General features: G+C 41.9%; 7 protein-coding genes across 8 annotated transcripts; 3 read left to right on the forward strand and 4 right to left on the reverse strand.

Moving 5' to 3' along the window:
- Window positions 1-796: 796 nt before the first annotated feature.
- On the forward strand, window positions 797-4,865 carry LOC115742491 (pentatricopeptide repeat-containing protein At4g02820, mitochondrial-like). 2 transcript variants are annotated; one of them, XM_030676796.2, is made up of 2 exons: window positions 797-1,101; window positions 2,746-4,865. In XM_030676796.2, exons 1-2 carry the CDS (start codon window positions 814-816, stop codon window positions 4,000-4,002), a joined length of 1,545 nt encoding a protein of 514 aa, XP_030532656.2. In that variant the 5' UTR covers window positions 797-813; the 3' UTR covers window positions 4,003-4,865. The 2 variants fall into 2 exon arrangements, with proteins under 2 accessions (XP_030532656.2, XP_048138452.1); XM_048282495.1 differs by lacking the exon at window positions 797-1,101 and adding an exon at window positions 1,712-1,888.
- A 1,694-nt stretch (window positions 4,866-6,559) lies between these two features.
- On the reverse strand, window positions 6,560-9,382 carry LOC115742543 (probable indole-3-acetic acid-amido synthetase GH3.6). The gene is made up of 3 exons (XM_030676924.2): window positions 8,961-9,382; window positions 8,453-8,560; window positions 6,560-8,314 (listed from the first exon to the last, which is right to left on the reverse strand). Exons 1-3 carry the CDS (start codon window positions 9,248-9,250, stop codon window positions 6,973-6,975), a joined length of 1,740 nt encoding a protein of 579 aa, XP_030532784.2. The 5' UTR covers window positions 9,251-9,382; the 3' UTR covers window positions 6,560-6,972.
- Window positions 9,383-10,365: 983 nt separating this feature from the next.
- On the forward strand, window positions 10,366-12,461 carry LOC115742560 (protein RESISTANCE TO PHYTOPHTHORA 1, chloroplastic). The gene is made up of 4 exons (XM_030676947.2): window positions 10,366-10,737; window positions 11,105-11,315; window positions 11,743-11,912; window positions 11,998-12,461. The coding sequence occupies exons 1-4, from the start codon at window positions 10,465-10,467 to the stop codon at window positions 12,022-12,024; spliced, it is 681 nt and encodes a 226-aa protein (XP_030532807.2). The 5' UTR covers window positions 10,366-10,464; the 3' UTR covers window positions 12,025-12,461.
- Window positions 12,462-13,314: 853 nt separating this feature from the next.
- LOC115742525 (probable galacturonosyltransferase-like 4) lies at window positions 13,315-14,523 on the forward strand. Its single transcript, XM_030676866.2, is given in 2 exon segments — window positions 13,315-13,601; window positions 13,603-14,523. Coding segments are annotated over 2 exon segments (1,071 nt in total). The 5' UTR covers window positions 13,315-13,439; the 3' UTR covers window positions 14,512-14,523.
- A 1,192-nt stretch (window positions 14,524-15,715) lies between these two features.
- On the reverse strand, window positions 15,716-20,536 carry LOC115742507 (RNA demethylase ALKBH10B-like). The gene is made up of 7 exons (XM_030676830.2): window positions 19,868-20,536; window positions 18,159-18,289; window positions 17,909-18,026; window positions 17,652-17,765; window positions 17,443-17,558; window positions 17,141-17,295; window positions 15,716-16,717 (listed from the first exon to the last, which is right to left on the reverse strand). The coding sequence occupies exons 1-7, from the start codon at window positions 20,412-20,414 to the stop codon at window positions 16,216-16,218; spliced, it is 1,683 nt and encodes a 560-aa protein (XP_030532690.2). The 5' UTR covers window positions 20,415-20,536; the 3' UTR covers window positions 15,716-16,215.
- Window positions 20,537-24,006: 3,470 nt separating this feature from the next.
- LOC115742584 lies at window positions 24,007-25,707 on the reverse strand. Its single transcript, XM_048281755.1, has one exon. The coding sequence runs from the start codon at window positions 24,828-24,830 to the stop codon at window positions 24,126-24,128; it is 705 nt and encodes a 234-aa protein (XP_048137712.1). The 5' UTR covers window positions 24,831-25,707; the 3' UTR covers window positions 24,007-24,125.
- Window positions 25,708-26,232: 525 nt separating this feature from the next.
- On the reverse strand, window positions 26,233-27,955 carry LOC115728278. The gene is made up of 4 exons (XM_048282657.1): window positions 27,810-27,955; window positions 27,564-27,644; window positions 26,583-26,636; window positions 26,233-26,533 (listed from the first exon to the last, which is right to left on the reverse strand). The coding sequence occupies exons 1-4, from the start codon at window positions 27,953-27,955 to the stop codon at window positions 26,233-26,235; spliced, it is 582 nt and encodes a 193-aa protein (XP_048138614.1).
- Between the last annotated feature and the right edge of the window lie 25 nt (window positions 27,956-27,980).

The raw sequence follows: 27,980 nt of genomic DNA on the forward strand, positions 1-27,980 counted from the left end.
AGCGTTGAGAAATTTTATTTTTGTTTATGTTCTAGAATAGACAATTAAAAAATTTTCTTCTTCTCATTTTTGTTCAAAGCCTATTTCCGGGGCAAAAATTTATCCTAAAAATGAAAAAATGAAATTATTTTACCAAATATATTTCTATTTCAAAACCCGTTTCCCCGGAACAGAAAAAATTAGAAAAACAGGAAAATAAAACTGTTTTCATGCACACCCTAAGTCTTTACGCGGGGGGGAGGGGTGTGGAATGCAAATAACTTTTAGGTGAAATGACTTTTTTCTAAATGCAAATAATGCTTGGTAAAGTCTAATTTAAAATACATTGGGAAGCCATTTTGGTTTTAATGTTGTTTGGAAAAAACTATGACTTTTACTCTCTTTTAAAAAAAAAAAAAAGGCAAAAAAAACTTCAAACTCTTGCTGGCGAGCCAAATCTGGTGTCGGCCAGCCTTGCTCGAGGTCGCCGACCGCCAAAATCTAGCCTCGCCGATCGCCGCTAGTTAGATTCAGCCTCGTCTGTTAGTGTCTTGTGATAAGGGCATTTTCGGATTTCTAAAGTTTTGCGAGGGCAAAGTTGGAAGAAAAAATGGGCCTGTCTTGGGTTAAAGGGCTTTTAGAAGACTTTGGAAATGCAAGTGCAACGCATATCTGCTTAGATGAGTTGAAAAAAAAAAAAACAAAAAAACAAGAACTTGGGCCTTTTCTGTTTAAAAAAATTAGCGGACGAACAAAGTTTTGGGCTTTCGAAATGGGGTCCACTGTGAAGGTCCATATATAAATTGCTTAAGCAATTCAGGGCGCGCGTACGCTATGCTGCTTCGCTCCGTCCGCGCATCGCTTGCCACCGTCAGCCGCTACTTCTCGGCGGAGGCTGTGGCGGCGGGCAGCCCGTCGGCGGCCTCCGCCCCGGGGACGGCTTCGAAGAGAAAAGGCGGAGACACGCTGGGGAAGAGGCTGCTGAGCCTGGTGTACGCGAAGCGCAGTGCGGTGGTGACCATTCGCAAGTGGAAAGACGAAGGAGGCGCGGTGCGCAAGTACGAGCTCAATCGCATCGTCAGAGAGCTTCGCAAGCTCAAGCGCTACAAGCACGCCCTCGAGGTTCTCTTCTCTCTGTGTTGAGCCTATTTACTTTTACGAGGTCAGCCGTATAGAAGCACAAAGTGAAGAGTCGATTCTTCGGAGAGATGGAAAAATGCAAAGCTCTGAAAGAGAGCTCTGTATTTCGAAATTATATGTATATCGGAGCTCTATAGTTCGTATTTATAGGTAGATAGGAGCTAAGCAAGTGGTTGGTATTGAGTACGTTTCTCGACATGGTGGTAATTCGTAAAACCATGAGACAAATTAGATGGGTACTGTTTTTCTTTCCTTTGGCGATTGGGACATGATGTTGAATGGGTTGCGGAAGAGTTGACAATGAAAAGTAAAAGACAAGGAACTCGTGGCCTCTTGTCTATTGTTTGGAAAATCTGGCATGTGAATACATCTTGATCTTAGTTTAATTTGATTTCACTAAAATTTAGTGGGTGATTAAGAATCTTTGTCGCTAATTGCAAATGTGTCGATGAGTTCTTCATAATTGGAGATACCAGTTACTGCTGGCAGTAATGGTGTGTTGTAATTCTAGTCAATGCATAACACCCGCACTCTCTCTATCTCTCGGGGCCATTATCGAGAATAGTGTTGGTGGAGGAAGAAGGGAGAATGGATGAGAATTGCCCTAGTGGTAGGAAGATGTGCAGATGTTACCATGTTTGCGGCAGTGCTTTGTTCTTGTTGTGGCAACGAGGCATGGTTGCCCAGCAATGGTGGTAGGAAATGGTGAATTAGGGGCTAATTGTGATTGTGCTGATGTTGATGCTGGTGACATTACAGAAATGACTGGGTAGCCTTGTTATCCGTCTTTATATCCTCATCCTGTTATTCCCTTTCCTTTCCTACTTCCTTTTTTTTATACATTTATTCAGAATTGGTCTATTGTCCCCTAATAGTGGATTCCCATAGTTGACCCGACTACAAGATAAGATGAGTTAACTTATAGCATCTCATATCCAATTAGTCTTGGTATTACTATTGAAATTGTACTGTACTACCATAGACACGGTGAATTTTTTTTTTTGTTTTTTTTATCTGAACTGGGCCAAGCGCTTAAAGCTTTTAGATGTTGATTATTAAGTTATGGGAGAGAGATGTACCTGAAAAAAAAAAATGTAAAGAGAGGGAATGGTCTTTTTTTAATATCCACGTGGACAAGTACATAAAAGTATTAATTATTATAAATAAATACTTAGCCTTTCGGCAAAATGAGATGGCAAGTACTACTTATGGTCAGTTGCGTACTCAAACAATTGCAGTGCTTTCTAAGGTACTAAATAATGAAAACTCTTTTATAAAATCCTTGTTGTGTGTGCAGATAAATCTTTCAAGTCATTGAGGTTTTTGGGAAAAGTTGCTTGAAGATGTTAATGCAGGAATAACATTTATTGGCACATCTATAAGGCCTTTTTTTGCTTCATTGAACAGAGCTTCCAGGGAACCTACAAAATGTACCTAAGGAATTTTTCGGTTGATAGCAGGAGCTCAATGTCCTTAGACTCAACAAGTTGCTTATAGAAGGCCAACATGTCTCGATCCTTGCATGGCTTCATATCTTGTAATTTAAAAACTAGTCTAGTCTTGAACTTGTGATAGAATGTTTATAATGTGAATGCATAATGTTCTGTTACGTATTTTTCTTTGTAGATATGTGAATGGATGAGGTTACAGCAAGATATCAAACTGTTAGCCGGTGACTATGCTGTTCACCTAGACCTGATTGCTAAAGTTCGTGGGCTTAACAGTGCAGAGAAGTTCTTTGAAGATCTTCCATCTCAGATGAGAGGGGAGCATACCTGCAATGCTCTCCTCCACAACTATGCCAAGAAGCAGCTGTCCAGCAAAGCTGAGGCCTTAATTGAGAAAATGTCTGATTGCGGTTTCTTGAAGAGCCCTCTTCCCTATAACCACATGCTATCGATGTATGTGTCCAGTGCACAGCTGGAGAAGGTTCCCGAAGTGATTGAAAAGTTGAAGAAGAGCACTTCACCAGACATAGTCACCTATAATCTGTGGTTAACGACCTGCAAGGTGCAAAATGATGTTGCTACGGCTGAAAGGGTTTTCCTTGAGCTAAAGAAGGCAAAAGTACCTCCTGACTGGTTTAGCTACAGTATTCTGACCAATCTCTACATAAAAAATGCCTCTCTGGAAAAAGCATTATCTGCTATAAAGGAGATGGAAAAAAGGACTTCACGTAAAACTCGGGTCGCATACTCATCTCTCCTGAGTTTATACACGAATATGGGAGACAAGGACGGGGTTCATCGGATATGGAAAAAGATGAATTCATTATTTCCGAAAATGAATGATGCTGAATACACTTGCATGATTTCATCAGTTGTAAAACTTGGGGACCTCAAAGAAGCGGAGAAGCTCTATACTGAATGGGAGTCAGTTTCTAAAACTGGCGATCCTAGGGTCGCAAACATACTTCTTGCTGCTCACGTGAACAATGGCCAGATGGAAATGGCAGAGAAATTCTATGAACGGGTTGCAAAAAAGGGGGTTGCTCCTTGTTACACTACTTGGGAGCTTCTGACATGGGGTTATCTGAAACAGAAGCAGATGGATAAAGCTCTTTATTATCTAAATAAGGCTATTGGTAGTGTTGAAAAATGGACGTTTGACAGAAAGTTGATTGCGGAATTATTTGAGAACCTGCAAGAGTGTGGAAAGGTTGAAGGAGCAGAGGAACTGCTAGTTATTCTTAGAAATGCTGGCCATGTGAGTACCGAGGTCTACAATTCACTGCTGCGAACTTACGCCAGAGCTGGTGTGATGCCACTTGTTATTGGTGAGCGGATGAAGAAAGATGGTGTATCCATGAACGATGACACTTCTAAGCTACTGGATGAAACAAGCAAAATGTGCGTGACCGAAGTTTCATGCAAATTTTCCTAACGAAGGTTTGAAAATAAAGGAAGAAAATGCCTTTTCATATGGATGCAGATGATTGAGGTTTTTCATTCTGCATAATTGGTTGATAATTTATGTTGATTCATTAGGTAGACAGTTATATTGTGGAATTGAGATAGGTTACACTCATCTGGATTTAGTTGCAAGTCCTCAAGTCAACAAGCTAATTGGGTTTATTCAGTCATTTGTTGATTGGGCGATGGCATTTTTCTCGACTTTTCTTTGTTGAATCCACTCCTATCTGTCAGAGCAGGCATTGATATGGGAAGGTCCATGTCCTGGACAGTGCAAGCAATTTGTTTTTCATTTAAATTGGTCACCAGCTACTCAAGCGGTTGCTAGCATTGGAGGCAATGGACAGCCTTGTGTGCGGCATCGAAATCCATAAGGAACATCATCTTCATCCGTGGAGTAGGGAGGAGAGAGTTGGACCCCGAACCAAGATTCAGCCTCGAACTTCCTTCAAATCCCAAAAGTTGAACGTCGCAACTCACAAGAATTACAGGTATTCTCGTCGGAGCAATAGGCGCTTGATGTGAATCATTCAAAGTCGTTCCAGTTTATATTATCAACAGGAATGACATTCTCAGGATCGTTTAAGCATTGGCTGCATTACCCACGTCAGACCGTGCAGTGTCTTTTGGCACCTAGTGCTTGCCAAGGCCACCCCTGTTTTCACATGCTTATATTCCCTCGGTTCTTTTCTATTATAGCTTGCAATTCTGAAGTTATTTGATTCGGCAGAGTGTTTTGATGTATAATCAGTTGATGAATGGACAAGTTAGGTGAGTAACTTCCTTTTTGGAACCAAAACTGAACAACAGAGTTCTCAGAGGGATAATCATCAATTTGTTTTTTTTTTCCATGCATAGACACTTTCAAATCCGGTTAAAGACAGGTCATTCTCCCTCAAATTAGAGGTATTTACATAGTATGATTTCCTTGTGGCACAATCTTTAGGAGGTTGCACTCTATATAACCCAAGCTTGACATCTCATGGTTCATGGGGTACATCTGTCCGGTAGTTCTGTCCAATCACCTTAGCAATTGAGATTGTTTGCTATTAGGGCATGATTGACTAAGTTGATAACTATAGCGAAATCAAAATTCTCATCGCCAAATGGGGATTATGTCGACCATTCCGAGCGGGTATCTCTCTTCGTCTTCGGACAATTAGGATGGGAACCAAATAAAGGTACTGGGTCACCTTATTTTTGCACAAACTTGGTGCTTGAAGATCATCATTCACCTCTAGGACACCTCCAAAGAACTAGGTTGGTGAGGTCATTGAACGTTGACAGAAGAAGATAAGGACAGTTCCAAAAGGATCCAAAGAAATAGGATCTAAACCAAATATGCACTCCCTCTTCTCCAAGCAGAGAACGAGGTGGTGATGAAATTGATGTACCAAAGCTTACCTCGATTATTGACAATAAAAAATAAAAAATAGTCGACCAAAAAAAATATTGAAAATTGAAAAATTCATCTGTCCAATGACACGTGTAAACATCTGAGATCTGAGGCACCCATTTTTATCCTAAACTGGCTCAATATGCATCATCTCTACATCTGGATAACCAAACCACTTTTGATTCTTGACTTTGCCAAAAATATAAAAGTGGAACGGTGATGAAGTTCTAATCCAGGTACCTCGAAAAGATGGCATTTTCAGAAACGACAAAATCATTTTCGGTTCGTTTTTTCTTATTTATAATATTAAAATTTATGTACGGTGTTCACTTAGTGCCAAATCGGAGAAATTCCGCAAAATTGATTACGTAGCATTTATAATTAAATTTTAAATATGATGTGGTAAATTTTTGAAAAAAATTCAATTCACTTGGATTTTTAAACATAAAAATAAGCTAAACAATTTTAAAAATAAAAAATAAATAAATAGATAGAGGACTTAGATAGGCGGCGAGGCTGTGCCACCCTTTCTTTCTTTCTTTTTTTAAATTTTTTAAGTTAATTGACTTTGTTTTTTTAAAATTTCCTGATTGGACATTCGTGAGCCATGTTGACTGCAAATACTAATAAAAATAGGTCATGTGAGATTTCCAGCCAACTAGATCGGAATTGGTACATAAGTGATATTTTTACAAAAAAATTGGCACTTAAGTTATCCAAAAAAAAAAAAAGTCTTGGTACTAAAATGAATGGCATACACAAGTTTTGACACTTCTGATGTCCTTTTGCCCTTAAATAACTATCTCAAACACAAAAAGGGTTTTAATGTTTGAATGGAATTTGAGGTTTTTCCTCGATATTTGGACTTGAATATGAAAACTAATTCAGTTCATAGCGAGTCGAATGCTGATAATATGCTTGCTAATTAAATTGTTCGTAGGCTAGGAATCATCAAAGTTTGCTTCGGTTGACATGAAATATGCAAACTTAAACTCGACCAATCTATATGAATGGACTCAAAACAGGAGTAAGATTAAGAGCTAAGCTGAAATGGATAAAGCTAACTCGAATTTCTGTCTAAGCAAAGTTAGGAAGTAGGGCCATTAAAAAAATACTAGATTTACAAGGTTCATTTTCGGAGAAGATAGAGACTTTGATCATATAATGTTATGCATATTCTATGCAACAATTTTATTGGTAATTACAGTAAGGTCGCGCATTTAGAACAGGAAACATGAAATGAAATCTGTATCATATGTCCAAATTGAAGTACACATTCACCTGAAATATGTCTAGAACCATCCCTGACATGGAGCCCCAAGAAATGGGGAAAGACTTGGCTCGACCACGATCCCTGGTCATATACAATCATGAACTTTTGATTTTGCAGGTGTAATGCGATATGCACATGATCAACGACTATAATCAACCCAAATCCATCACAGAGGGGCCGGTGAGATCACCATCAGAAACATGCCAATTACCCGGACAAGTGCAATGATGCAGAGAGGCAAGTTGAGACTCGACACAAATTTAGGATGATTTTCAGGCATCCTTTGAATCCGAACATACAGTAGCAAGAGCAACTCCTTCCAGGAAATCAGAAATTTCGCGATTCCGGATAATCATGGGATGCTTGTACTGACTAGCGGGAGCTCCCTTCTCGGTCGCCATATGCAATAACCTATCAAAGCTTCCGGGAGTTACAATATACACCAGCAGAGGCCGGAGTGCGCCTCTTTCTCTCTGCACCTTGTAGATGCCTCCGAAGTTGTCCTCCAGCAATGCACAGCACCTTGTAAGACCGGTCATACTGTCCTTCAATTTGTCCTCGAATGAGACGCCTTTGACTTCCAGATAAATCTTCAATTGCTTGGGGCTCAAGTTTAAGTCCAAGGAGCAAGCGTACTCAGTGATTTCGCCCTCCAAGACATCTTCAAGCAGGGATTGCGACTTTTCGACCACGGATATCAAGTTCCTCTCAGTTACTATCTCGGAAGAAGATCTAGGAGCTCTCATCACAAACTCCAGCTCAGGAGATGAGTTGTAGAACCCAGTCACTCTGACTATGTCGCCCAACCGGTACCGATAAAATCCCCTGTAAGTGGTCACGACTACTTCATAAACCTTCCCAACCTCAACACCCGAGACATCCACGATTTCCCTGTCAGTGACACTGTTTTCATTGGAATCATAGGTGAGAAACTCGAAATAGGCCCCTGTCGGCAGCACTATAAACCGGGTCTTTTCTGGAGGTTGTGTCGGCTCCAAGTTAATGCCCACGGTGCATTCAGACGTGAAGTAGTCTCCACCTAAAATCGGAACTTTTCCCGCATAGTGCTTGAGTTTTGGGTAATAATGCATCATACTTCCTGTCGTTACACACTTGATGTACCTCAGATTCGGCCATAGCTTAATCAGAATCCCATCCCAAGAGTTCTCTTTGCAGATCAACCTAATTCTTTCAGACAGATCGCTGTGAGGCCCTCCAAGAGCCTCGTTGATGGAATCCTTCATCGCCGTGTCAGAGGTATCCCAACTCAGGAACCCTTTTTCTATATCCTCACAGAGCACCTCCCATTTCTCCTCCAGAAGGCAAAATGCTCTAACTAATCCAATGGCATACGGTGCTCGGATACTGTCGATCACATTGAAGTGTCTAAGGCCACACAGAAGGTGGCAATACATCTGGCAGTCGACATCTGATCCCAGAATGACCTCTCGTGGACTAATGGAAGCAGACAGAAACTGCGATGAGCTCATTTTGTTATTGTGCAGCGGGTATGCCGTGGCTGCCATAACCTTGAACCCGCCCTTGGTATGACTGACATTATCGGCATAAACAAACCAGAGACTTTTGTTTGCTGATGGTCTCGGGGGGAACAACCTAAGAAAGATTCAAACTTCCTCTTACTCTGGCACATTTCGGAAGAAATCCAATCATTGACAAAAGTGACAGGAGACGGCAAGACAATTGCAAGAATGGCATAACAAGAGATTGCTAGATTCGGAACAGAAAATTTACCTCCGAAGTACTGCAGCGCCGGCCTGGTGAGCTATGAATGAAGCCGCTCTTGACAGAGGCGTGTCGAAGTAAGGAATCATCTTTGGCCTCATGGAACTCGTTCCGGAGCTGCCAATCGAACACAATGAACATAGTCCACAACAACCGAACAGCTATATATCGCATTACTAGCAATGGTCAATCAACTCATCAATCTCCTTCTATTTAGCTTGTTTCAGTTTTCGACACCGTTCTGACTCTTCCATGGAAGCAGATGTTCGATTAGCTCGAAGAAGACGCGAATTTTAAGTAAATTAATCTTTTGGCACGTTCAACAAAAATACTCGAACTATGATTAACTGGACCAAAACTGCTGAAGCATCCAGTGAAGGTGAAATCCCTCAACAAAATAAAGAACCTCGTGTCTTCTCATCTTCTCCATAATTAGATTAGAACAAAATCAAATTCCGAACTTTTACGGTAACATTTCAGCAGTTTTCGAATTGCTGTGTGGACAAAGCAATCGTACCTGTAGAAGAAACAGACGAGGGGATCAAGACACAGGATCGGGTCGCCACCGTTGACAAACCCGTCGGCCATACGGCTGATGTGGTCGGCGTAGTCGTCGTAGCTAGACAGAGGGACCTCGCGCCGGAAAGTCACCACGTCGACCGGCGCAGTATGGCCGCCGAGGAAGGGGCGGAGGTAACGCGCGCCGCCGTTGCGCTGGAGGATCGACCGGAGAGCCTCCAGCTGGTGGCGGACGGCGTCCTGGGTGAGGCCTTCGAGCTTCTCCAGGATCTCGCCGTCGGTCGTCATCTTGTCCGGTGAAGACGGTGGGGCAGGTTTTGGGAAGGGGGGCTGCCGCAACTTACCAAGCCGGAAAAGGCCCCCTGAAGATCTTCGAGTTTGGAGTTTTCTGGTGAGTTTTGTCTGAAAGTCAGAAGTTGACTCTGAAGTTTGACCGTTGAAGCTTGAGGCTTGAAATCTTGAACTGTGGTCGGTTAGAGAAATGGGCCGAGTGGCGGACTTATCAAACCGGGCCCGGTCCAACCGGAACACCGCAGTATTGGATTGGTAGAATACATCTCGATAGAATTCTATTTTTGGTGGCCTCTTGATAGAATCCTATCGTTTGGGTTCGTTCCCAATTAGTGAACACTAAAAATCTTTGATTAACATTAACAAATTCATAAAAGTACATCAATAATCGTTTTATCGGTTACTTAAGACAACCGCTTATAAACACTTAATACTTTACATGCGGTTAAAATTGCATGTCACATGCCAATTCTATCCGCGAGTGTGTACAACTTTTGAAATGCCACTATTGCGCTACCATAGGTCGACATCCATGCCTTTTAATCGGCATCTTAATTTTGTCTCCTTTCTCCTTCTCTCTATGTCCAACACTTAGCCAACTTTACAATAACTAGCTATAAATTGGTTTAGTCATCGAAACAAGATATTCGTGATAGTTGTATTTTATGATTATCAATAATCACTATTTGTAATTATCGATAAGTTCTACCATCATCGATGACTACATTATGTAACCGTTGGTGGTTGTCATATAGGTTGCCGAAAGCCTTATCGATCTCATCACAAAGCTCTATATTCGACCAAATCGACTTCTTATAGATTATGAAGATTTTTTTTTTCCAATAACCTTGCAAATGACGTGTGCATTTTAGGTCGGTTATTTCTAACTACACGATCTTTTAATCAATGAATGTTTTATACAAAATACGTGGTGATGATGTGTAGATCTACGATTGAGATTGTATCGTCCTTGACAGTATTGGAGAGAAGTATTTTTCTAAATTTATATTATATGCATTGTATTCATTTATTACTTTTAGTACTTGCAAACAAAAAAAAAAAAAGGTTTTACTTTTTTGTTAAATTCGTTAATTAATGAAAATCAGCCTTAGATCCGACCCGTCTCAGCCTGCCTTACGTTTCTTATCTCCGTCCCGAGAGGGAGTGACCCATCCCCGATTCTCGAACGGACATGCAGTGAGAATTCGCCGATGAACATGCTGGCGTCGACGGCCATCTGCGCATGCCATCTCTCACCAAAGGTCGCTCCTTCCAGCTTCCTCCTCAGAAATGCCTTCCCTAATCCTCCTCGAGCTCGCCGCCGGAGCTTCAAGATCGTCGCGAGTTCAACGAATGAAGACACTCGGGCTGTCGCGGAGCAAGGAGGAGAAGAAAAGCAAGAAGCCGCGGAACCGGACGAACCCGACCGACCCTCCACTTCGACGTCAGCTTCGAGTGCTGCGCTCGAGAAGGACCTCAAGAAGGTACGTCTTTGACCTTGCTTTTTTGAGGTATGTGCGCTCCGTTTGAGTCTTTTTGTTGTGCGGATTCTTGGGGGCATTTTCTCTTTGGGTTCTCGACTTGGGTTGGAGATAAGATGGGATGATTTTAGGATTCAGAGTTCATTGGAGCTTGATCTTGCATCTCATTCCGCGTTAATGGAATACCCCTGAGATATTTTGGAGCTCTAATTCTCGCTGAACTGATCCAGATGACCCTGCGTTTAATGTTTGCACGTGGAGGAACTGAGGATATAATTTCGAAGAATTCATAACTTTTGTCTGGTGCTCTGAATGATTATATACGATTCTTTGTTCTTGATGTTCTTGTTTCGTTGCATCTGAAAAACAGGTGGTTCAGAAGACTGCTTCAACCTTCGCTCCAAGAGCTTCGACAGCCACGAAAAACCCTGCTGTTCCCGGAACTGCCTTGTATACAGTTTTTGAGGTGCAAGGCTATGCCTCATTGCTTCTTGGCGGAGCTCTGTCTTTCAATCTTTTGTTTCCGTCGAACGAGCCCGATATATGGAGGTTGATGGGAATGTGGTCCATTTGGATGTTTAGTAAGTCATCCTCCAACATTATGTCTCAATGTTAAGATTACCATCCAACAGATATGGAGTTGCTAGTGCCACCCTTCTTATACCACTTAATATACATTTGGATGTTTGGTAATTTCACGGGATGGAAAGATGGGAACTGAACTGAAAACTTGTTGGGTCGCGGTAAGGGTCCGGTGCCCCTAGGTTGAAGCTGTTTCTGCCTGTGGCAAATTTTGAGAGTTGGTGGGAGTATTGATGTTTCGAATTGCTCGTTTAGACCATAATCAGGTACATTTTGAACGAGGTGGCTTTTGAAATTATCTGGACGAACTTAAATAATACTTGTGAAGTGTGTTTATCTGAGTTTTCTCTACCACCTAGATCAAGATGTACTCCAACCTTGTTAATCTAAAGGCAGCATCATAAACATCTTGCTTAATTTTTGCAGCAATTCCTTCTCTTCGGGCCCGAGACTGCTCAAAGAATGAGAAAGAAGCCCTAAACTATCTGTTCCTTCTCATCCCATTACTCAATGTCATAATCCCCTTCTTTTGGAAGTCTTTTGCAGTTGTCTGGTCTGCAGATACCGTGGCCTTCTTTGCGATGTATGCGTGGAAGGTAAGGCCTTGCATTCTTGACATCCCTTTCTGAATTCAAGGATACATGGTCCATTGATGGATGTTATTTTCCTTCTTTGAAACAGATGGGGTGGCTTCAAGAAACAGAGTAAAGGCCTAAAAAGGACATCTCTTTAACTGTATCTATGAGCTCGGAGGCCAGTGTCTGACTGTGCAAGTTTTTCTGCCTTCACCTCATGATGGATAGACAGCCTATCATGAGCAACATACCATCAGAAGCAGGTCTCTCTGTAAGTTGGCAGCGTTTGAGCAATTGCCTCAATTAGAAAGAAGGGAGCATATTTTTTTGTATAATCACGAGAATCGATCCCTCAATGAAGTCAAAATCTGGTTACCGCTCATTTTCTTGCCTTTGCGAATTTCTATTTGGTATCTTTGTTTTCTAGGCTTTGTGTAAGGGATTCCAGAGCAACGTTCAAGAATTTGCATATATACAACTTGGGAAAGAGGAACAAAATTGTTGTAGAGTAATTTCAAGGTATAAAGATGTTGTTGTGTTTCTTCAATCAATGTCATGCATCCATACTTCTCCAACTTAGGTGAGCTTCATCATTAAGACCTAGACCAACTGTGTATGTCGGTAGAGAACAGCTATGAAGGTGTACTTATGTTATGCTTTAAGAGACCATGACCATGATTTCATCTTCGATCATTGTCACCTCTGAGATGGAATATCCTCTCAAGAGGCTCTCATCTTGGTTCCTTTGCTAGGACGAAAAAGAAGTTGAGGAAAATAACGTCAGTTGTAACTTGAAGCAAAATAAACTTACTTCATGTCGGAGCTCCGCAATCGTAGTTCAAACGAAGCCATTGCCGGAAAAATTGAAGTTAAATTCAGATTTTGGGCACATGGAAGAGCTTTCTGAGGTAAATTGAGTTTGTGAGCTTGTTGTGTTTTAGTCCGGGATTCTGTTTATTTGCCTTCTATTTAAGGTGACATGAAAACTGCAATGACCACAAATGGTAGGGCTATGACTCTTTTTCCCAATTAGTCAAACCCATATCCGCCCTAATATAGCTCCAGGAAAGTGGTAGTTAGTTGACGGATCAATTGGTATTGGAACCTTTAACTATCTTGCACTAGAATTCTCGATACAAGGCAGAGAATCTAACAGCATACCCTGAAAAAAAGCTTCCCTAAAAATCCTCTCGTCTGCATTTGCGGAGACAATGGAGGGGGCGGCAAAACAAAAGCTTAAAACAACAAATCCCAATAACTATTTCTGTAGAGAGAGCAGGCAAAGGGAAGTTTGTCTGAATCCATGCCCATTTGCCCAAATTTCTTGCCATAAACATGACATGAGTCTCTTCTTACAACAAATTGAGAAACAGCTTCCTCCTCCGAGAAGTTTTCTCATCCCTGCAATCTCACCAACCTCTCTCTCTCTCCATTGATTTTACCTTTTGGTTTCCTAGAATCTCCTAGCCAGCCTGACAATGGCTGATCATCTCCTGGATTTCTTCCTCTCTAAATTTCCCCGTTAACAAACCCTCAAAATAGGGCAGGATGGCCTCTTGGAGCCCTTCTCCTTTCCCACTCCTCGCTGGCCTCCTGTCTTTCCTCCTCCTATGCCGCCCCTCGGCCGCCTCCGCGACCCCCTCCGGTGGCATCCATCATGGCTTCATCCGGAAGCCGTTGTCTCCGGAGATCCCCGTCTTCCGCGAGGCCCCCTGCGTTCCGCAATGGCGAGGCCTGCAGCTCCCCGCCGGGCAATGCCACCATCCACGTCGCCATGACCCTTGATGCCAATTATCTTAGGGGCACCATGGCTGCCGTCCTATCGATCCTGCAGCACTCGACTTGCCCTGAGAACTTCGAGTTCCACTTCCTCTTCATGCGGCTCGAGCCTGAGGTCTTCTCCAGCATCAACTCCACCTTCCCCTACCTCCGTTTCCGGGTCTACCGCTTCGACTCCAACCGGGTGCGTGGCAAGATATCCAAGTCAATCCGGCAAGCGCTCGACCAGCCCCTCAACTATGCACGGATCTACCTCGCAGACCTAATACCCGTCGATGTCAAGCGTATAGTCTACCTTGACTCGGACCTTGTGGTGGTCGACGACATTGTGGACCTGTGGCAGGTGGACCTGGAGGGTAAGGTCCTGGCCGCCCCCGAGTACTGCCATGCCAACTTCACCAAGTACTTCACGGAGCTCTTCTGGTCAGACCCTGCCCTTGCGAGGACGTTCCTAGGGCGGAGGCCGTGCTATTTCAACACCGGCGTGATGGTTGTTGACGTCGAGAAGTGGAGGCAAGGAGGGTACAGCCAAAGGGTGGAGGAATGGATGGCCGTGCAGAAGCAAAAGAGGATATACCACTTGGGCTCATTGCCTCCATTCTTGCTTGTTTTGGCTGGGAACATAAAAGCGGTTGACCACAGATGGAATCAACATGGCTTGGGTGGTGACAATCTCGAAGGCAAATGCAGGGCTCTCCATCCTGGCCCCATAAGCCTCCTCCATTGGAGTGGCAAAGGCAAGCCTTGGCTAAGGTTGGACTCAAGAAAGCCATGCACGGTTGACCATTTGTGGGCACCTTATGATCTCTACCGTTCATCAAAACCTTCATTAGAGGAATAATATGGAAGATATTGGGTGCTGCAAAAAAAAAAGGTTGAAGTCTTGATCTCTATGAGAGGACCAAGAAAATGGGTTGTAGAAAAAAAAATTTGTGGGTAGTTTGACCAAAAAGAACAAAAAATTAACATTGCCAAAGATTATTCTTTCTCATTAACACCTTGAAGAACATTTGAAGCTAACATTGCTTGAAGCATAAGCCCTTATGTATCCACTAGATATTCATTTTCATCTTGATGGTGCTTGTTTGGAGAAGATTTCAAATGGTGAGTATCATCAGATAATCCAGAATAAGTTTATAGCTTTTAATTCTTATTCGATCTTTGTTTTTTTTTTTTTTTTGTTCAGACAAATAATTCTTGTATGTTCATCTTCCGTGTCTAAAGGGGTTAAACCGTTCGAGGTTTGATTCATCGGACCAACAATGAAGGTGAATATTAGCTTCTTCCGCTTTTCTGCTTCAGGTTTCTTGTCTGGAAAAAACTTACTCGCCTTCGTTCTAGGAGCTAATGTGAAGCTTCCTAATTGTTTGTTCATCAGTTCTCGGCGAAAGAATGCTCTAGTATTCAAGATGTCTTAAACCGTCTTGAGTTTTAGTTTATGTTCCTCAACTGAGATTTATCTGTTGCAGTTTCATGCCTAGCGCAATGTTGCAAATAGAGAAGGGTGAGTGTTCTTGAATTTTTTCAGTCTTACACCACTGCTCATCATCCACTGATCGGCATTTTTCTAATTCGACCCTAGGTTGACACGCTTCGCCTGATAAGTTTGCCATGCTCAACAGCGCCCTACCAAAGGGAATTATGATCTCAGTATTGCAGAACTTTCAAAGGTACGTAAGATGTGCGCTTTTTTAAGAACTTGTCGGAAAATTGATCGCCCTTGATTGACAATCCAAATTGATTTTGCTCGAGAAATAATGGATTGAAGAGATATAACTGTGAAACTGGCATGGTTAAGTCCTATGATATAAATCGATTAATCTGGAGTGGCATACTTTATTTTGGACTTTCTTTTTCGTTTCATCATGAGGTTTATCATTCGACATCTAACATTTTAAACCTTTCAAAGAACAGTAATATCGACATTTATCTGGCCCGTCTCTTCTCTTCCTCCGAACAAGGACACAGTCACATGACAAAGTATGCATTTTACTGAGGTTCTATTCGCAAAATAAGACAGGAACAACTTGAGAGCGTACGCAGCATTCTCTAGCTCAAAATGATGCATGAGCCACCGAAATGCCGGCAAGAACAGGTCAAGCAGCAAGGCTTTTGTCATCACAACATCATAGTCTTGCAGTTTGATTAGCATCTACAAGAAATTACATCGACCTAACTGATTGGTCCTAACATGAGAACCTGATCTCATAAGACATGACACGAAAAAAGGGAATTTGAAATCATGACACAGCACAGACACCTTGTTTTCACAACAAGCAAACCTGCTAAAAGGCCACACGAGAACATGGTGGCACAGAAGCTCACAGCTTCCAAAAAAGTGTTCTGTTTCTCTATCCAGTGCCTCCGTTAGATTTAAGTTCAAGTCAGACTTTCTTCGCGATTAATACTAACAGACCGAACAATACGTTCGGTATGTGGCATTGGACACACGGTCGACACAGAATCTGCCAAATTCAGGGCCCTCGCTTTTCTCAAGTGTCGAGTTAATGCTTACTATACTTAAAAAAGTCCTTGACGGTTGCACCTAAAGATGGCCATTTCCAAGAGAGACTCCAGTTTGTGTCCCGGTATCTCCTAATGAAGCAGTGCAGTCCGCTTCATGCGTCTCAACTGGTGATGGAAGATCGAGAACCCTTCCTTTCCGGGCGCGAGGTGGAAGGTATCGTGCCGGTTTCCTTGATTTTACGGGCCAAGGCAGGAATACCCCTGTACCTCCAGGTTGGATCTTCTTGGGGCTTAACAACAAAGGGTGCATTGGGGGCAACATGACCGCCGGACCACGGAGGATTCCCAATGAGGGAATTATGTCTGCTGCATCAGCGCCACAGAGACCTGCATTTGATGCTGCAAATGGGCTCCTCATGCCCGGTTGCCATAGGGCCATGTCACCGGTTGATGACTTGATTTGGTCTTGGTTGGAGTCGGGTCGTATCCTGAAGAATGTAATGGCAACCCTCCTGTTTGGAGAAGGGCACATGGCATGTCTTGCCACGCCGGCGCTGTTTCCCCTCATCACCAAAAGAGACCTACAAAATCCATCATCAATAGCAGCGGTAACATATGTCCATGATAAACTTATAGAAGCTTCATGATGAAGAACAACGAACCCATGGCGATACATGTGGCCAACCGCTTTCCATGATATATGTTCAACTAACTAACGGGAAACGAAAGAAGGTTCTTCAGCAGCAAATTTGAAACAATGGGAAATGTAAATGAAAGTGCAGCACCTAATATAAACAAAGTTAGTTGCAGAGCACATGTCCTGCATAACATATGTCTGCAAAAAGCTCTGCACATCATCATTAAGTCTTCTGTCGTGAGAGGGCGTCGTCTATTTAACTTTGCTACGCAGAATTGAACAAGAAACTATAGATCGAAGGAAGGTGGGGGGAGGGAGTAATTAGATATCTGCTCCTCCAGATTCAATAGAATCACTAATAACTCACCCTTCTCTCAACAAAAGCATGAGCCGGCCTTTGTAGCTCCCCTCGTGATCACTCATCAGAGAACGGCCAAATGCTACTCTTGATTCGGAAAGGAAAAGAGTCGAGACTGGGTGATCCAAATGGGGAGGTTTTAGAAAAGGCCTTGAACGTTCTCCCTGCATGAAAAATCTCATCCGTTTCAAATTGAATCTAACACCATCAAAAACCAAACTGTTAGGAGCGCTACACGGAGCATTACATCCTGCCAACTCTGTCCTGAAGTACTGGAAACCCGTGTTGATGCAGTTAATCAAAGAAAGTACCTTGTCGAAGAAATTAATGATGCAACCATTTGGCTTTTTATAAACCGGCAGTAACTGCCACTGAACCAGGTGATCTATGACATCTTGGAGAAGAACTGGAATGGGCATAATCTTACCTGTAAATACAAAATGGTCGCTCGGTTAAGGAAAGCTTAACGAAAAGCTTACTCCTCACACTATGATCCCATTAAAGATCCTAGGGGACTTACTTCTTGCACTGTCTGTTGTATCTTCTTCTATATGTTTGAAAGATGGAAGCCCGAACTGGATCAACTCTGTCCTGTTTTCCTTTATCTGCTCATTGAATAATAGAAAGGTCTCCCCTGTAAAGTCAAATTTTGCACTATGATTTAGGAATCAGCAATCGGCCTACGTAATTGCGTATATTAGTTCTATTAAAGAGCTCATACACTAAATGTAAAGATGCCCTTTTGTTCAGACACAGTGACCATCTTAGGAAGCTCACCTGGTAGTTCTCCATTTCGGCCAGCGGCTCGGAGTTCATCAACGAAGTCGTTCAATCTACAAAGCTCTGAAGCAGTGAATATATCCTCATACAGTTTCAGACCCTTCACCACGTTCACCTGCCAGCGGCAATTTTCGGCCATCAGTACGGCCGATTGCTGTCTTCTTCATGGATGGAAGACTAGATGAATAGATTCAAAATCTCATTCCCGTTAAAAGAAAAGATCTCTAGTTTGGATGGAAACACTTGCCATATGCCCTTCAACCGCTTCCTTTGCTTTGAAGCCCTTTGTCAATTTGATCCGGGTTAAACGCCTGCCGCAGTCCTGGTGGTCGAAGCATATCTCGAGTTTTGCTGGTGTGGGTGGCAACTCTTGTGAACCTAATGTTAATCAAGAGGAACATGCATGTGAATCAATAGATATCTACTGTAGGAGGAAAAGAGGCTCCACAATCAGCTAAAGAGGACAAGTTTAAATTTCCATCTGTCTTTGCTTTCTTTGCAGGAAAGGAGAAATCAAGGACTCGACATCGAAATCGAATCGTCGTTCCATTCCATATTGATCTTAGATCAAAAGACAGCTGCAAATATAGCAATCGCTCTCGATGATTGCTTATTCTACCAACCATCAAAAGCTCCACCCAAAATTTCAATGCAGATTTTAGGATTGTTCCCTGTTCAAGAAACAATCATGAGTTCATACAATTTGAGCAATAATGTCCTTGGAACGAGGAAGGCAATCGTGCTTGACTTGTCATTCTGGGCATGCCAATACCGGTCGGAGACCGACACCGGCAAGATCAAACTGAATTGCACTGGCCTGGAGACATCAAGAACTTCCTCTGGGATGAAACACCAAATCATCGAAAGACCAGACGACCCAAAATGGGTCCGACCGAGAGAAATCAACACGGACAAAGCCCAAGTAACGTCAAATCACTAAAAGAAAGAAGCTGGTCACAGTTGGAATCGGAACCAGACCGTGAGCTTGATCAACATCGGATTTTCAGACAGCATACCAAAAACTGTTCGGCGTGGCGGATCTTGAGATGCTGGTCACTCTTGGTTTTTTTGCTTAGCGTGGTTCAAAAATAAGGCCTTCCAAGAAAAGCGTGGCTCCAAATTCCAAACCAATCACAATCTCGGCGCACCGGCATGCATCCGCTCGAAGAACCATCGAAGTCTGACGTTGAACAGAACCGGGGGGAGGTCATATGAACGACGACGACCCAGTTCTAGATTCAAATTCTCGCGACAAGAATCTCCGCAAAACAGAGATCAAGGATTCAGGAGGAAAGAATTCGGACGTTGAATTCGATCCCAAAACAGAATTCGAGATCCTAGGACCGACCCGTGTCTTTTTTTCCCGTTCGATCGAGAGAAGATCGGAGAAATGGTGGGACAAAAAAAGTGAAATTTGAACACTTGGAAGTTAATATCAGTCATGTGAAATACTGACTTTTGAAAATTCCGTTTTATTTTGACGGCAAATTCAAACCTAAGAAAATAGTTAAGCGTTAAATATGTTTATTCTTGGTCGAATACGGTCGTATGTTCGGCATACGCGCAAAAGAAACAAATAAAAAATCCCACCAGACAACGTTGAAATTGCTCTAATCAAAGCCACCTGCACGGGCCGAAAGACATAAAGTTAATCAGTTCATGGGATTCATGAGGTGTTTCACGAGTCTGGGATTGCCGGGTCTCCACACCCGAACCATTTAGATTATAGAAAACAAAAACGGGCCTAAGATGGTTTTGTGAAAAGTACAAAATTGGTAATTCAGTAAAATATAAGGAAAATGTTTTAAGGAAAAAAAAAATGGTATTAACTTTTTTAGTGTAAATGAAAAGATTGGTAAAACTTTTAATTGTTGAATATTTTTTGTCTACAGCATGCGGTTGGATATCATAGTCCACGAACGAAACACAGGAAAGAGCATGAACCCACGAATCAACCTGAATCGTTAGCATCGCTCCCTGTCGCCGGTGAATCGTCCACCGTCTCGAAATCGCCATTGCCGCCGGTTCCGTCACTTTCCCTCGCTTTCTCGGAAATTGCCTCTTTCTCTCCTTCCAAACGCCCGCTCTGTTCCACCTCCTCGGCGCCGACGCTCTCGCTCCTCCCCTCGCCCTCGACTTCAACTGACCCCTCCTCGGCCGCCACCACCGCTCTCCTGGCGGCCACTCTATTCAGCTCCGCCTCCACGTCCGCAATCGAGCAGAACTCCTGCATCTGCAGCACGGGGATCCAGTTCATCCTCCGCCGGTGGATCGCAGAGAACACCGGCCCGTACTCCGACCACCCCGCTCTGCCGCCGAGCTCCGCCAGGTGGCCGCAGAGGGCGTCGATGATGGCGTTTGCCGCCGCAAACTCGCCGCGGAACCAAGCGACCATCGTGTCCCTGGCGAATGCGTCGGCGGCAAGGACCGGGTATGGTCGCCACATCTGCATCGCCGGAGGACGAGGCGGGTTGTTGGCCGGAGAAGTGGGTCCCGCCGCCATTGGCGTCGCGGCAGAAGTCCGTTAAAGTATCAAATTTGCTAGTCTCGGATCGGCTTCGAGACGAGAGAGAAGGAGAGAGATTGGAGCAAGGGAAGTGGTGGTTGATGGGGGAGACATACGTATTATATAGGACGTTATCATAATTCCAAAATCTGCGTGAATATGTTATATGTACTCTTATTAAATACATTACTACAGAATTTAGAGTGCAAAGGAGGTAAATCCTTAAATTACTTCGTCGCAGGTCTCGTCCGAACCTTAGAATTCCTCTAACGTAAAACAAATACGGGGTATTCCCTGCTATCGGGAAAGAAAAAAATATGATTGGCAATTGGAGATATATGGCACGAATGTATATATGTACTCTCATTAGATGCATTGCTGCAGAATTTAGATTGTAAAGAAGGTAAATCCTTAAACTACTTCGTCAAAGGTTTCGTCCGGACCTCGGAATTCTTCCAACGGAAAGCAAATACAGGGTGTTTCTCTGTTGCCATGGAAGAAAATGATATGATTGGTAATTGAGGGTACACGGCGTGAATTTATATATGCACTCTTATTAGATACATTACTACAAAGTTTAGAGTGCAAAAAAGGTATTATGGATTTAATTTTGGTATTTGTGACATTACTTCTGAATCATTTTTAAGATCAACATGATGGAAATTGAAAAAAAGATGTGAGCTATCATCTTAGTGCAATTTGGCAAGTTCCTGTGAAGGACAAGTCATTTCCCCTCGATCTAAATTTATTGATTTCACTTCATACCCTAAAAATCCTTAACTTTAGACTAAAATTCCGATTCTATCTTGAAATTTTTTTTGTTGCATAAAAAAAATCCAATTTTAGGTATAATATCAATTCTACCTCAATTTTTTTATCCCATGAAAAACCCTAAATTTTAGGTCGTGTCCCAATTCTATCATTCGGTACAAAAATTTCCATTGACAATAAAGAAATAGAAAACTTCCAACCACAAGCTATTCGAGCATCTAGAGCGCAAGCTTTCCAACCACGAGAGATGGAACACTCCCGAGCATGAGAGATTGAAGATCGAAAAGCAAAATGGATGATCCTCGAGCGATATGAAAAAAAGAGACTCTCTTAAGAGTAAGAGCAATTTAAGGAAGCCAACCCCTAATTGCTCTATTTTTACTCAAATTTTAGATTCAAGAGGACATCGTTTTGGCTAATATGGAAAATCATCTCCAAAGACATTTCTTGGACCTAGAAATTTGGGAAAAAACTTAAGTAACGACATGAAAATGCCAAGTAAGATCACTGAGGGTGATTTTGGAGGCGAAGGTCTAGGCTGTATCCATATATAAAAGGGGAAAGAAATCCGGACCCTCCAAAATGCATTTTGACTCAAAATGTCAAATTCTTAAGTGACTTCCTAAAATTGGAAGACTTCCATACTAATCAAAGCCACCCTTGCATGTTGAATCATTAGTATTTGGTAATATAGCTGAACCACCATTTACCCTTCATAGGAATCCTAGATTTTTTATTTTTATTTTTATTGTGGGGTGCACATTCCAAGATGAATAAAATGCATTAAAACTTTTGCAACGGTTGTTAGGTTGGTGCGAGTGGATGGGGTCGTGTCTAGTATCAACCCCCAAAAAAAAAAACTGTATTGTTTTGTTTTTTTTCTTTTTAATTTTCCTATTACTATGATATAAAGAAACAATCTTAAAATAAGAGAAAAAAAAATAAGGAAACGACTTTAGCCTAAAAATTGCTAACGTGGCAGTCCGATCATTGACGGTCGCCCCGCATGGCACATTGCCACGTGGCGAAAATTGATCGGAAAGATTGTATTGGAATTTTGCACAAAAGGACTAGGACTAAATCGGCAAAATCGAAGAGTTTAAGGCTGAATTGACATCCATATAATAGATATATGACTGATTGGACAATTTCTCAATTTATTTATTGTACTTTTACATTGTGGATGGATTGAAAGATGCTTATGTTTTTCTGTAGGCCGGAGTCATAAAGAAGCCTCCATTATTAGGAAAGGACAAGGACATCAAATTTCTTGACCGAGCCCGACATATCTTACTAGAGCTGAAAATTGGACCTTCCGGTGCTTAATCAACATGTAACAAACAAAGGACTCACGAATCAGAGTTAACCAGGTTTTTTTTTTTTTAATTTCTCGAATGTCAAATATTATATTGTGGGATTTCGCAACGGGATGTTCCGACTATCGTGGAGTAAAATTTTTTAAGGATCGAGATTATTCACTGAAACCGAGCTTACTCTTTTATGAAGATAATTAAATAGAAAGAAAGTTATTGAACTTTCAAAAAGGCAATTAGCTAGAGATGCAATAATATTGCTCATTGATTTTTGGAAAAATTTCAAATAAGGACTTAACGTGATCTCATTTTTTTCAAATAAGAATATGAAATGGATATTATTTTAAATAAGGGCATGAAATGTCTTTATTATTTCAAAGAAGGATTTGACTAAGGGCATTCTAGTTATTTGCTTTTTTTCTTTTCTTTTTTTTTTCCATCTTCCCTCCCCAAGCCACCAGCGGAGTTCGCCCTCGCACGGGCGGGCGAGGCTTGCCCTCATTCGCCTAGCCGAGGGGAGGGCGACCACTATATATGTATTTGCAATTTGTTTTAGTAAATCGGAAAGTGTTACAACCATTGAATTTCTATATTGAGGGGGTGTATGAATTATCGGAGTTTCCAAAGATTGGGAAGAGACGTGGATAAATGAATAATGAATAGTGCCATGCAATAAATTCAATTCCGAATATTTTTCCACATTTGTAAAAGGGAAAAAAAAAGGCCAACTTGGTGAATTATTTCCTTTTTCTTTGCGCACACCAAGGCAAGCAGGAAATTACAAAAAAAAAAAAAAAGGAAAGAAAAGGAGGGAGAGCGACAATAAGAGCGAATGATTGGATATTCCGTCAACCAATCATGTGATGGAACGATGTCGTTTCCCCCGGTTCGATATACGAGGGACTTCAAAGTTGGTCGGAGCTGATGTCCCACTACCCATAAAAATGATTTTTTTTTATTCCCTACGAGCACAGCTTCCGACGCAAAGGGAGTTTGATCTTGTCATTTACCCCATTCGACGGACGACAACACTTCTGCTCTAAAAGTCAATTTTTGATCAGAAGTTAATTTTTTTTACTTCTTCAACAGATTTCGAAACTACTTTTATAGTAAAAAAAAAAATTCGATAAGAAAAAAAAAAAGCTGCGTAATCAAATGGATTTCTGTTTCAAAAATTACCTTACCAAACGAATTTTAAAAATTCTTCTAAAATCACGTTAAATGATTTATATTATTTCTGCAAATTCATTAAGATTCAAGGCTATTATCACACCATATGTTTCATCCATAGGTGGTCAACCACACTCGGATGGAAAAAAGAAAAAAGTCAACCCTTTAAAAATCATACACAAATCATATGAGAAATTACCAACCCCGGGCACGTACTCTTTTTCCAACTTCACAATGTTTGGAAAAGTTAAAAATTATTTTGCACATTCAAAAGGAAAAGAGAAAAGAAAAGGAGAAAATCCATAATCTTAATCCACAATTGTAATTAAACTTAAACAAACCAAAGATGTCGATTCTGACAAGGACCGCCATTTGCAAAATCAAAGAACCAGACACCTTTGTGAGCTGAAAACCTTCATTCCTGACCATACCTCCAGGTGGGTCTCTTCACTCTTCACTTCCAGAAGAAACCCCTCCCCCCGCCCCCGCCCCCGCCCCCGCCGCCGCCGCCGCCGATGCTTGAAGTTGTTCTGAGCTTCTTCTTGGCTCGGCTAATATAATCCGCGAAATGGTCGTGACGACCGTGCCCGGTATCCTCCGTGGGCGAATGATTCTTCCCTTCGCCGACATTGGACTTCGACCTGATCTTGAGCAAGGTTCTGTTGATGTAGTCCGAGAACCTGTGGTCCATATCATGCCCGCTTCCCTTGCTTTCTTGATAAGTGCTCTCCGACTTGGGCTTATCAGCTCTCTCCCCGTGCTTTATCGTGACCTCACCGTCCCTCCTGGCTGTATTCGAACCTGGCCCGGTTTTCTCCGTCCGAGAACCCCGTGCTGGCAATCCTGGTTCGGCGGCGGCTGCTATTTTGGCGGATTGTCCTGGTCCCTGGTGCCCTGGGGTCTTCGCCGGTTCCGTTCGCGCGGTGACTATCACTCGATTGTCAGGAAAACCAGAGATCGAGGAGTGCCCTTCGCCGTTTTCAAGAACCAAGGTAATTCGACGGCCACCCTCTGGTTTTGGCTTAATGTAGATGGAAGGATCGGCCTCTGACTCTGCAGAATCGGCGGCTTGCCCACCCGAAACTATTCGACGAATAGCACAGAATATCTTCTGACATATTTCGGAACAAGGTTTATCCCAGTTCTCGTTCTGGTTCATGTTCAGTCGGGAACAGAAGAAAAAAGAAGATGATAGGGTAGACTTGAGTTTTGCAGAAAAAGATGGCGACGTGCAGAGCAAGTAAGGCTCGCAAAGCTCCGGACTCCAGCCGAGTTTTTATACCATTGGAGTGGAATAAGGATTACTTAATAGAGTAGTTCTCCTGATTCGTGTGCCGAAAAACCAAGTAATTTTTCCTTTTCAAGTCGTGCATAAGTCACAAGAGAAAACGAGGTGAGATGCCCCGATAGTTTTTCGTGAAGAGTTCGGCTTCGTCAACTTTTCCTAGAGACTCGACGGTTCGCGATTGAATCTGCGCTTTCACTGTCCATGGATTATCCGGAACGACGAAACCCGAGAAACGTCACGATGGAGAATAATCCGAGGATCAGGCTAGCTTTAGAGCTGTCAGGCACAATGTGACAGAAGTTTCAACAGAGGCCAGAAACCATCCATGAGCAGCACATCTGAGAAGCATATTGAAAAGGAGGGGGGCTGAGAATCGGATTCTGCATATTTTTGACAAAATGAGCCAGTTTTGCTTTCTACGAATTGATTAGAGCTGGATGTTTTGGAGACAGTCCACTCAAGAATCATCGTCATTCTCTCTTTTGAATGGTAATTTCTTCTGCTGGGTGCCTTTGTGGGTACAGGAGAAAGGCATGAGCAGGACGTTTGGGCTTGGCATCTTGTAATTTGTTCATGCTTTCTTGAGGGGCCTTGAGAGATTCTCTGTGGCTGGCAGAGAGCCTCGCTTTTCCAACAGTGTGAACGTGAACTGAATTCAGTTTATTTCTTTCCGTAGGCAAGAAGTAGGAACTACTAGCCTAGAAACTGAGGCCTAGGAAAGGACAGAAGGCAGAAGTTTGGAACCAGTTCTTTCCTGGATCTGTCAGTTAGGTATAATTGACTTCTTCCTGATTCAATGGTCAGAAAGTTGAAAATTTAACCAGAAAGTTGAACTAGGAACTCGGACATGGTGGGCTGTATGGATTTCTGCTCATGTTCTTACCATACGTTTGATTGTTTTGGTCTGATTATTTTGTTCCCATTTTCTGGAGCCATCTGTTTATTGGATCATGTTCTTGATTTCAGGGGAAGGAAATGAACGAAAGAGAGGAAAGTCATAGAGCAAAATAGACTAGACCTGAGCCTTCCACAAGCAAGTGGAGAGTGAAAGGTTCCCGAAAAGCAAGAACAAGTTGCGGAGTGCTGACGACTCGAAAGGAGAAAAAGAGATTGACCGAGATCTCAAATGAGGCGTTCGCAGGGAAAGAATCGGGTCGGCCTGCCAAGCCAACAGGATCACCAATTCACAAATACCATTGTTACAGTGGCCCAGCAGATCAAGATGGGATTATACTAGGAAATCACAAAACCCAACATAGTGTAATCTTTTCATTCAGAGAACTATACTAAACACAAAGTACCTAGCCATGTTAAGCCCAATTAGAGTGGCAGCTCCGAAGTGAATCTCCCTCACACTTTTATGCACTTTCTTCACCATCACATCTTCATTCAAGCTTAATTTTCCGGCATTATCGCCGATGTAAATAACTGTGTCCCTTGGTCTATTCACCGCCCAGGACAACCAAACTGGTCCAAACCCAAACCCGGTCCTTAGGAGTTTGGATGGACAAAAAGGAACACTCCCATGGGCCACCTTACAGATAACGGAAAAGAGACTAGCAGCCCTCAGAGAACTGATCCAGTAGCTCAGGAAGTTCCAGTACAGCTTTATTACTCTCTACTCACTTTTCTGCTCTCTGTTTCCTTGATAGTTGCTTGAGCATGTTCTCTTCAGGACAGAGAGAGATCACAGCACATTTAAACAAAGCAGTAAGGATCATGCTCTTCAATACATGCAATAATGAGTACTGGTAAGGACCTTTTTTTTTTTTTTAATAACTAAAGCAGCACAACAATCAAATTAGAGAGGCAACATCCTGCTATGCACACAGCGGCGAATCTCGCTTCTACTCCTTGTGAAAGCAAATATCCGAAGCAAGTGTCTGCAATTTTTTTTTTTCCTTGTTTCATTTTGCAAATAGAAGTGGAATTGAGTCCATTATGATTTGTGAAAATAGGCAGTCATATGGTAATCTGTATCCTTCAAATCAACGACTGTTGCTAAATCACGTGATTTTCCACAAATATGGTTCAACATCTATGAGCAATCCCCCTTAAAACTCTATCCATCATGGTGGACAAGAGAGCAAGGAAAAGTGAGCATCTTATTTTAAAAAATAATTTTTTATAAAAAAAAAAAAAAAAAAAAATTTTAAAAATTAAAAAAAAAAAAAAAAAAAAAAAAAAAAAACCCAACCAAAAAAAAAAAAAAAAAAAAAAAAAAAAAAAAAAAAATAAAAAAAAAAAAAAAAACCCCACACCCACCAAAAAAAAAAAAAAAAAAAAAAAAAAAAAAAAAAATAAAATAAAAAAAAAAAAAAAAAAAAAAAAAAAAAAAAAAAAAAAAAAAATAAATTTTAAAAATTTAAAAAATTTTTTTTTTAAAAAAAAAAAAAAAAAAAAAACTTATCATACTCTCTGCGCCAATTCAAATTACAACCACAAGGAATGAGAAACACAGGGAAAATAAACCTTTTGCTGGTACTAAATGATGTTTCCATCGGTCATCTGAACAGCACAACAATGCTCGGAAAATGTGAATCAATATAAGTTATTCATAAAGTGAATGAAACTACAAATCTTACAAGTACAGCATGGAATTACCTTTTTACAGGAGCAACTGCATTAGCTTCAAGCTTCAAGGAAGACCCATGGATGTTAGTCCTTAGTTTGTCAAAGATTTCCCTGAAAATTTTACCAGTTCGAGCTCTAGTCATCACATATGACTTGCAAGGCTAATCATAAGGGCCAAAAAGATAGAAGAAAGAAGATCAATATACAGAAAACTACTCTTAAAGCATTGTTAAGCATATGAGGTTGTTGTTGTTGTTGTTGTTGTCATACTCATACCTAATGAAGTAAGGAACTGGCATCGAAAGCTTTCTCCCTCGAGTTAAATTCCTCGATAGGTAAAACTCTGCTACACTTGAGAGGAGATCCTTCATCTCAGCCCCACCATCTGTGATCGAGACTCTGCCATCGGAGTTCATGGTCATCTTTGAATTTCGAACTGAATCTCCC

Source organism: Rhodamnia argentea, chromosome 7, assembly GCF_020921035.1.
Source record: "Rhodamnia argentea isolate NSW1041297 chromosome 7, ASM2092103v1, whole genome shotgun sequence".
NCBI classification, from domain to species: Eukaryota; Viridiplantae; Streptophyta; class Magnoliopsida; order Myrtales; family Myrtaceae; genus Rhodamnia; species Rhodamnia argentea.

Excerpts from the sequence above, each read along its gene's own strand:
- LOC115742560 (XM_030676947.2), top strand. The coding sequence starts at position 10,465 with ATGAACATGCTGGCGTCGACGGCCATCTGCGCATGCCATCTCTCACCA. Across the intron at positions 10,738-11,104 it reads TCGAGAAGGACCTCAAGAAG|GTGGTTCAGAAGACTGCTTC; the intron begins GTACGTCTTTGA and ends TCTGAAAAACAG. Across the intron at positions 11,316-11,742 it reads GTGGTCCATTTGGATGTTTA|CAATTCCTTCTCTTCGGGCC; the intron begins GTAAGTCATCCT and ends TAATTTTTGCAG.
- LOC115742543 (XM_030676924.2), bottom strand. The coding sequence starts at position 9,250 with ATGACGACCGACGGCGAGATCCTGGAGAAGCTCGAAGGCCTCACCCAG. Across the intron at positions 8,561-8,960 it reads CTCGTCTGTTTCTTCTACAG|CTCCGGAACGAGTTCCATGA; the intron begins GTACGATTGCTT and ends TTCGATTGGCAG. Across the intron at positions 8,315-8,452 it reads GGCGCTGCAGTACTTCGGAG|GTTGTTCCCCCCGAGACCAT; the intron begins GTAAATTTTCTG and ends AATCTTTCTTAG.
- LOC115728278 (XM_048282657.1), bottom strand. The coding sequence starts at position 27,955 with ATGACCATGAACTCCGATGGCAGAGTCTCGATCACAGATGGTGGGGCT. Across the intron at positions 26,637-27,563 it reads GCAGTTGCTCCTGTAAAAAG|TCCTGAAGAGAACATGCTCA; the intron begins GTAATTCCATGC and ends GATCTCTCTCTG. Across the intron at positions 26,534-26,582 it reads AAACAGAGAGCAGAAAAGTG|TTCTCTGAGGGCTGCTAGTC; the intron begins AGTAGAGAGTAA and ends CTACTGGATCAG.
- LOC115742491 (XM_030676796.2), top strand. The coding sequence starts at position 814 with ATGCTGCTTCGCTCCGTCCGCGCATCGCTTGCCACCGTCAGCCGCTAC. Across the intron at positions 1,102-2,745 it reads GCTACAAGCACGCCCTCGAG|ATATGTGAATGGATGAGGTT; the intron begins GTTCTCTTCTCT and ends TTTTCTTTGTAG.
- LOC115742507 (XM_030676830.2), bottom strand. The coding sequence starts at position 20,414 with ATGGCGGCGGGACCCACTTCTCCGGCCAACAACCCGCCTCGTCCTCCG. Across the intron at positions 17,296-17,442 it reads TCATTAATTTCTTCGACAAG|GGAGAACGTTCAAGGCCTTT; the intron begins GTACTTTCTTTG and ends TTTTTCATGCAG. Across the intron at positions 16,718-17,140 it reads ATGCTTTTGTTGAGAGAAGG|GTCTCTTTTGGTGATGAGGG; the intron begins GTGAGTTATTAG and ends TGGATTTTGTAG.
- LOC115742584 (XM_048281755.1), bottom strand. The coding sequence starts at position 24,830 with ATGAACCAGAACGAGAACTGGGATAAACCTTGTTCCGAAATATGTCAG.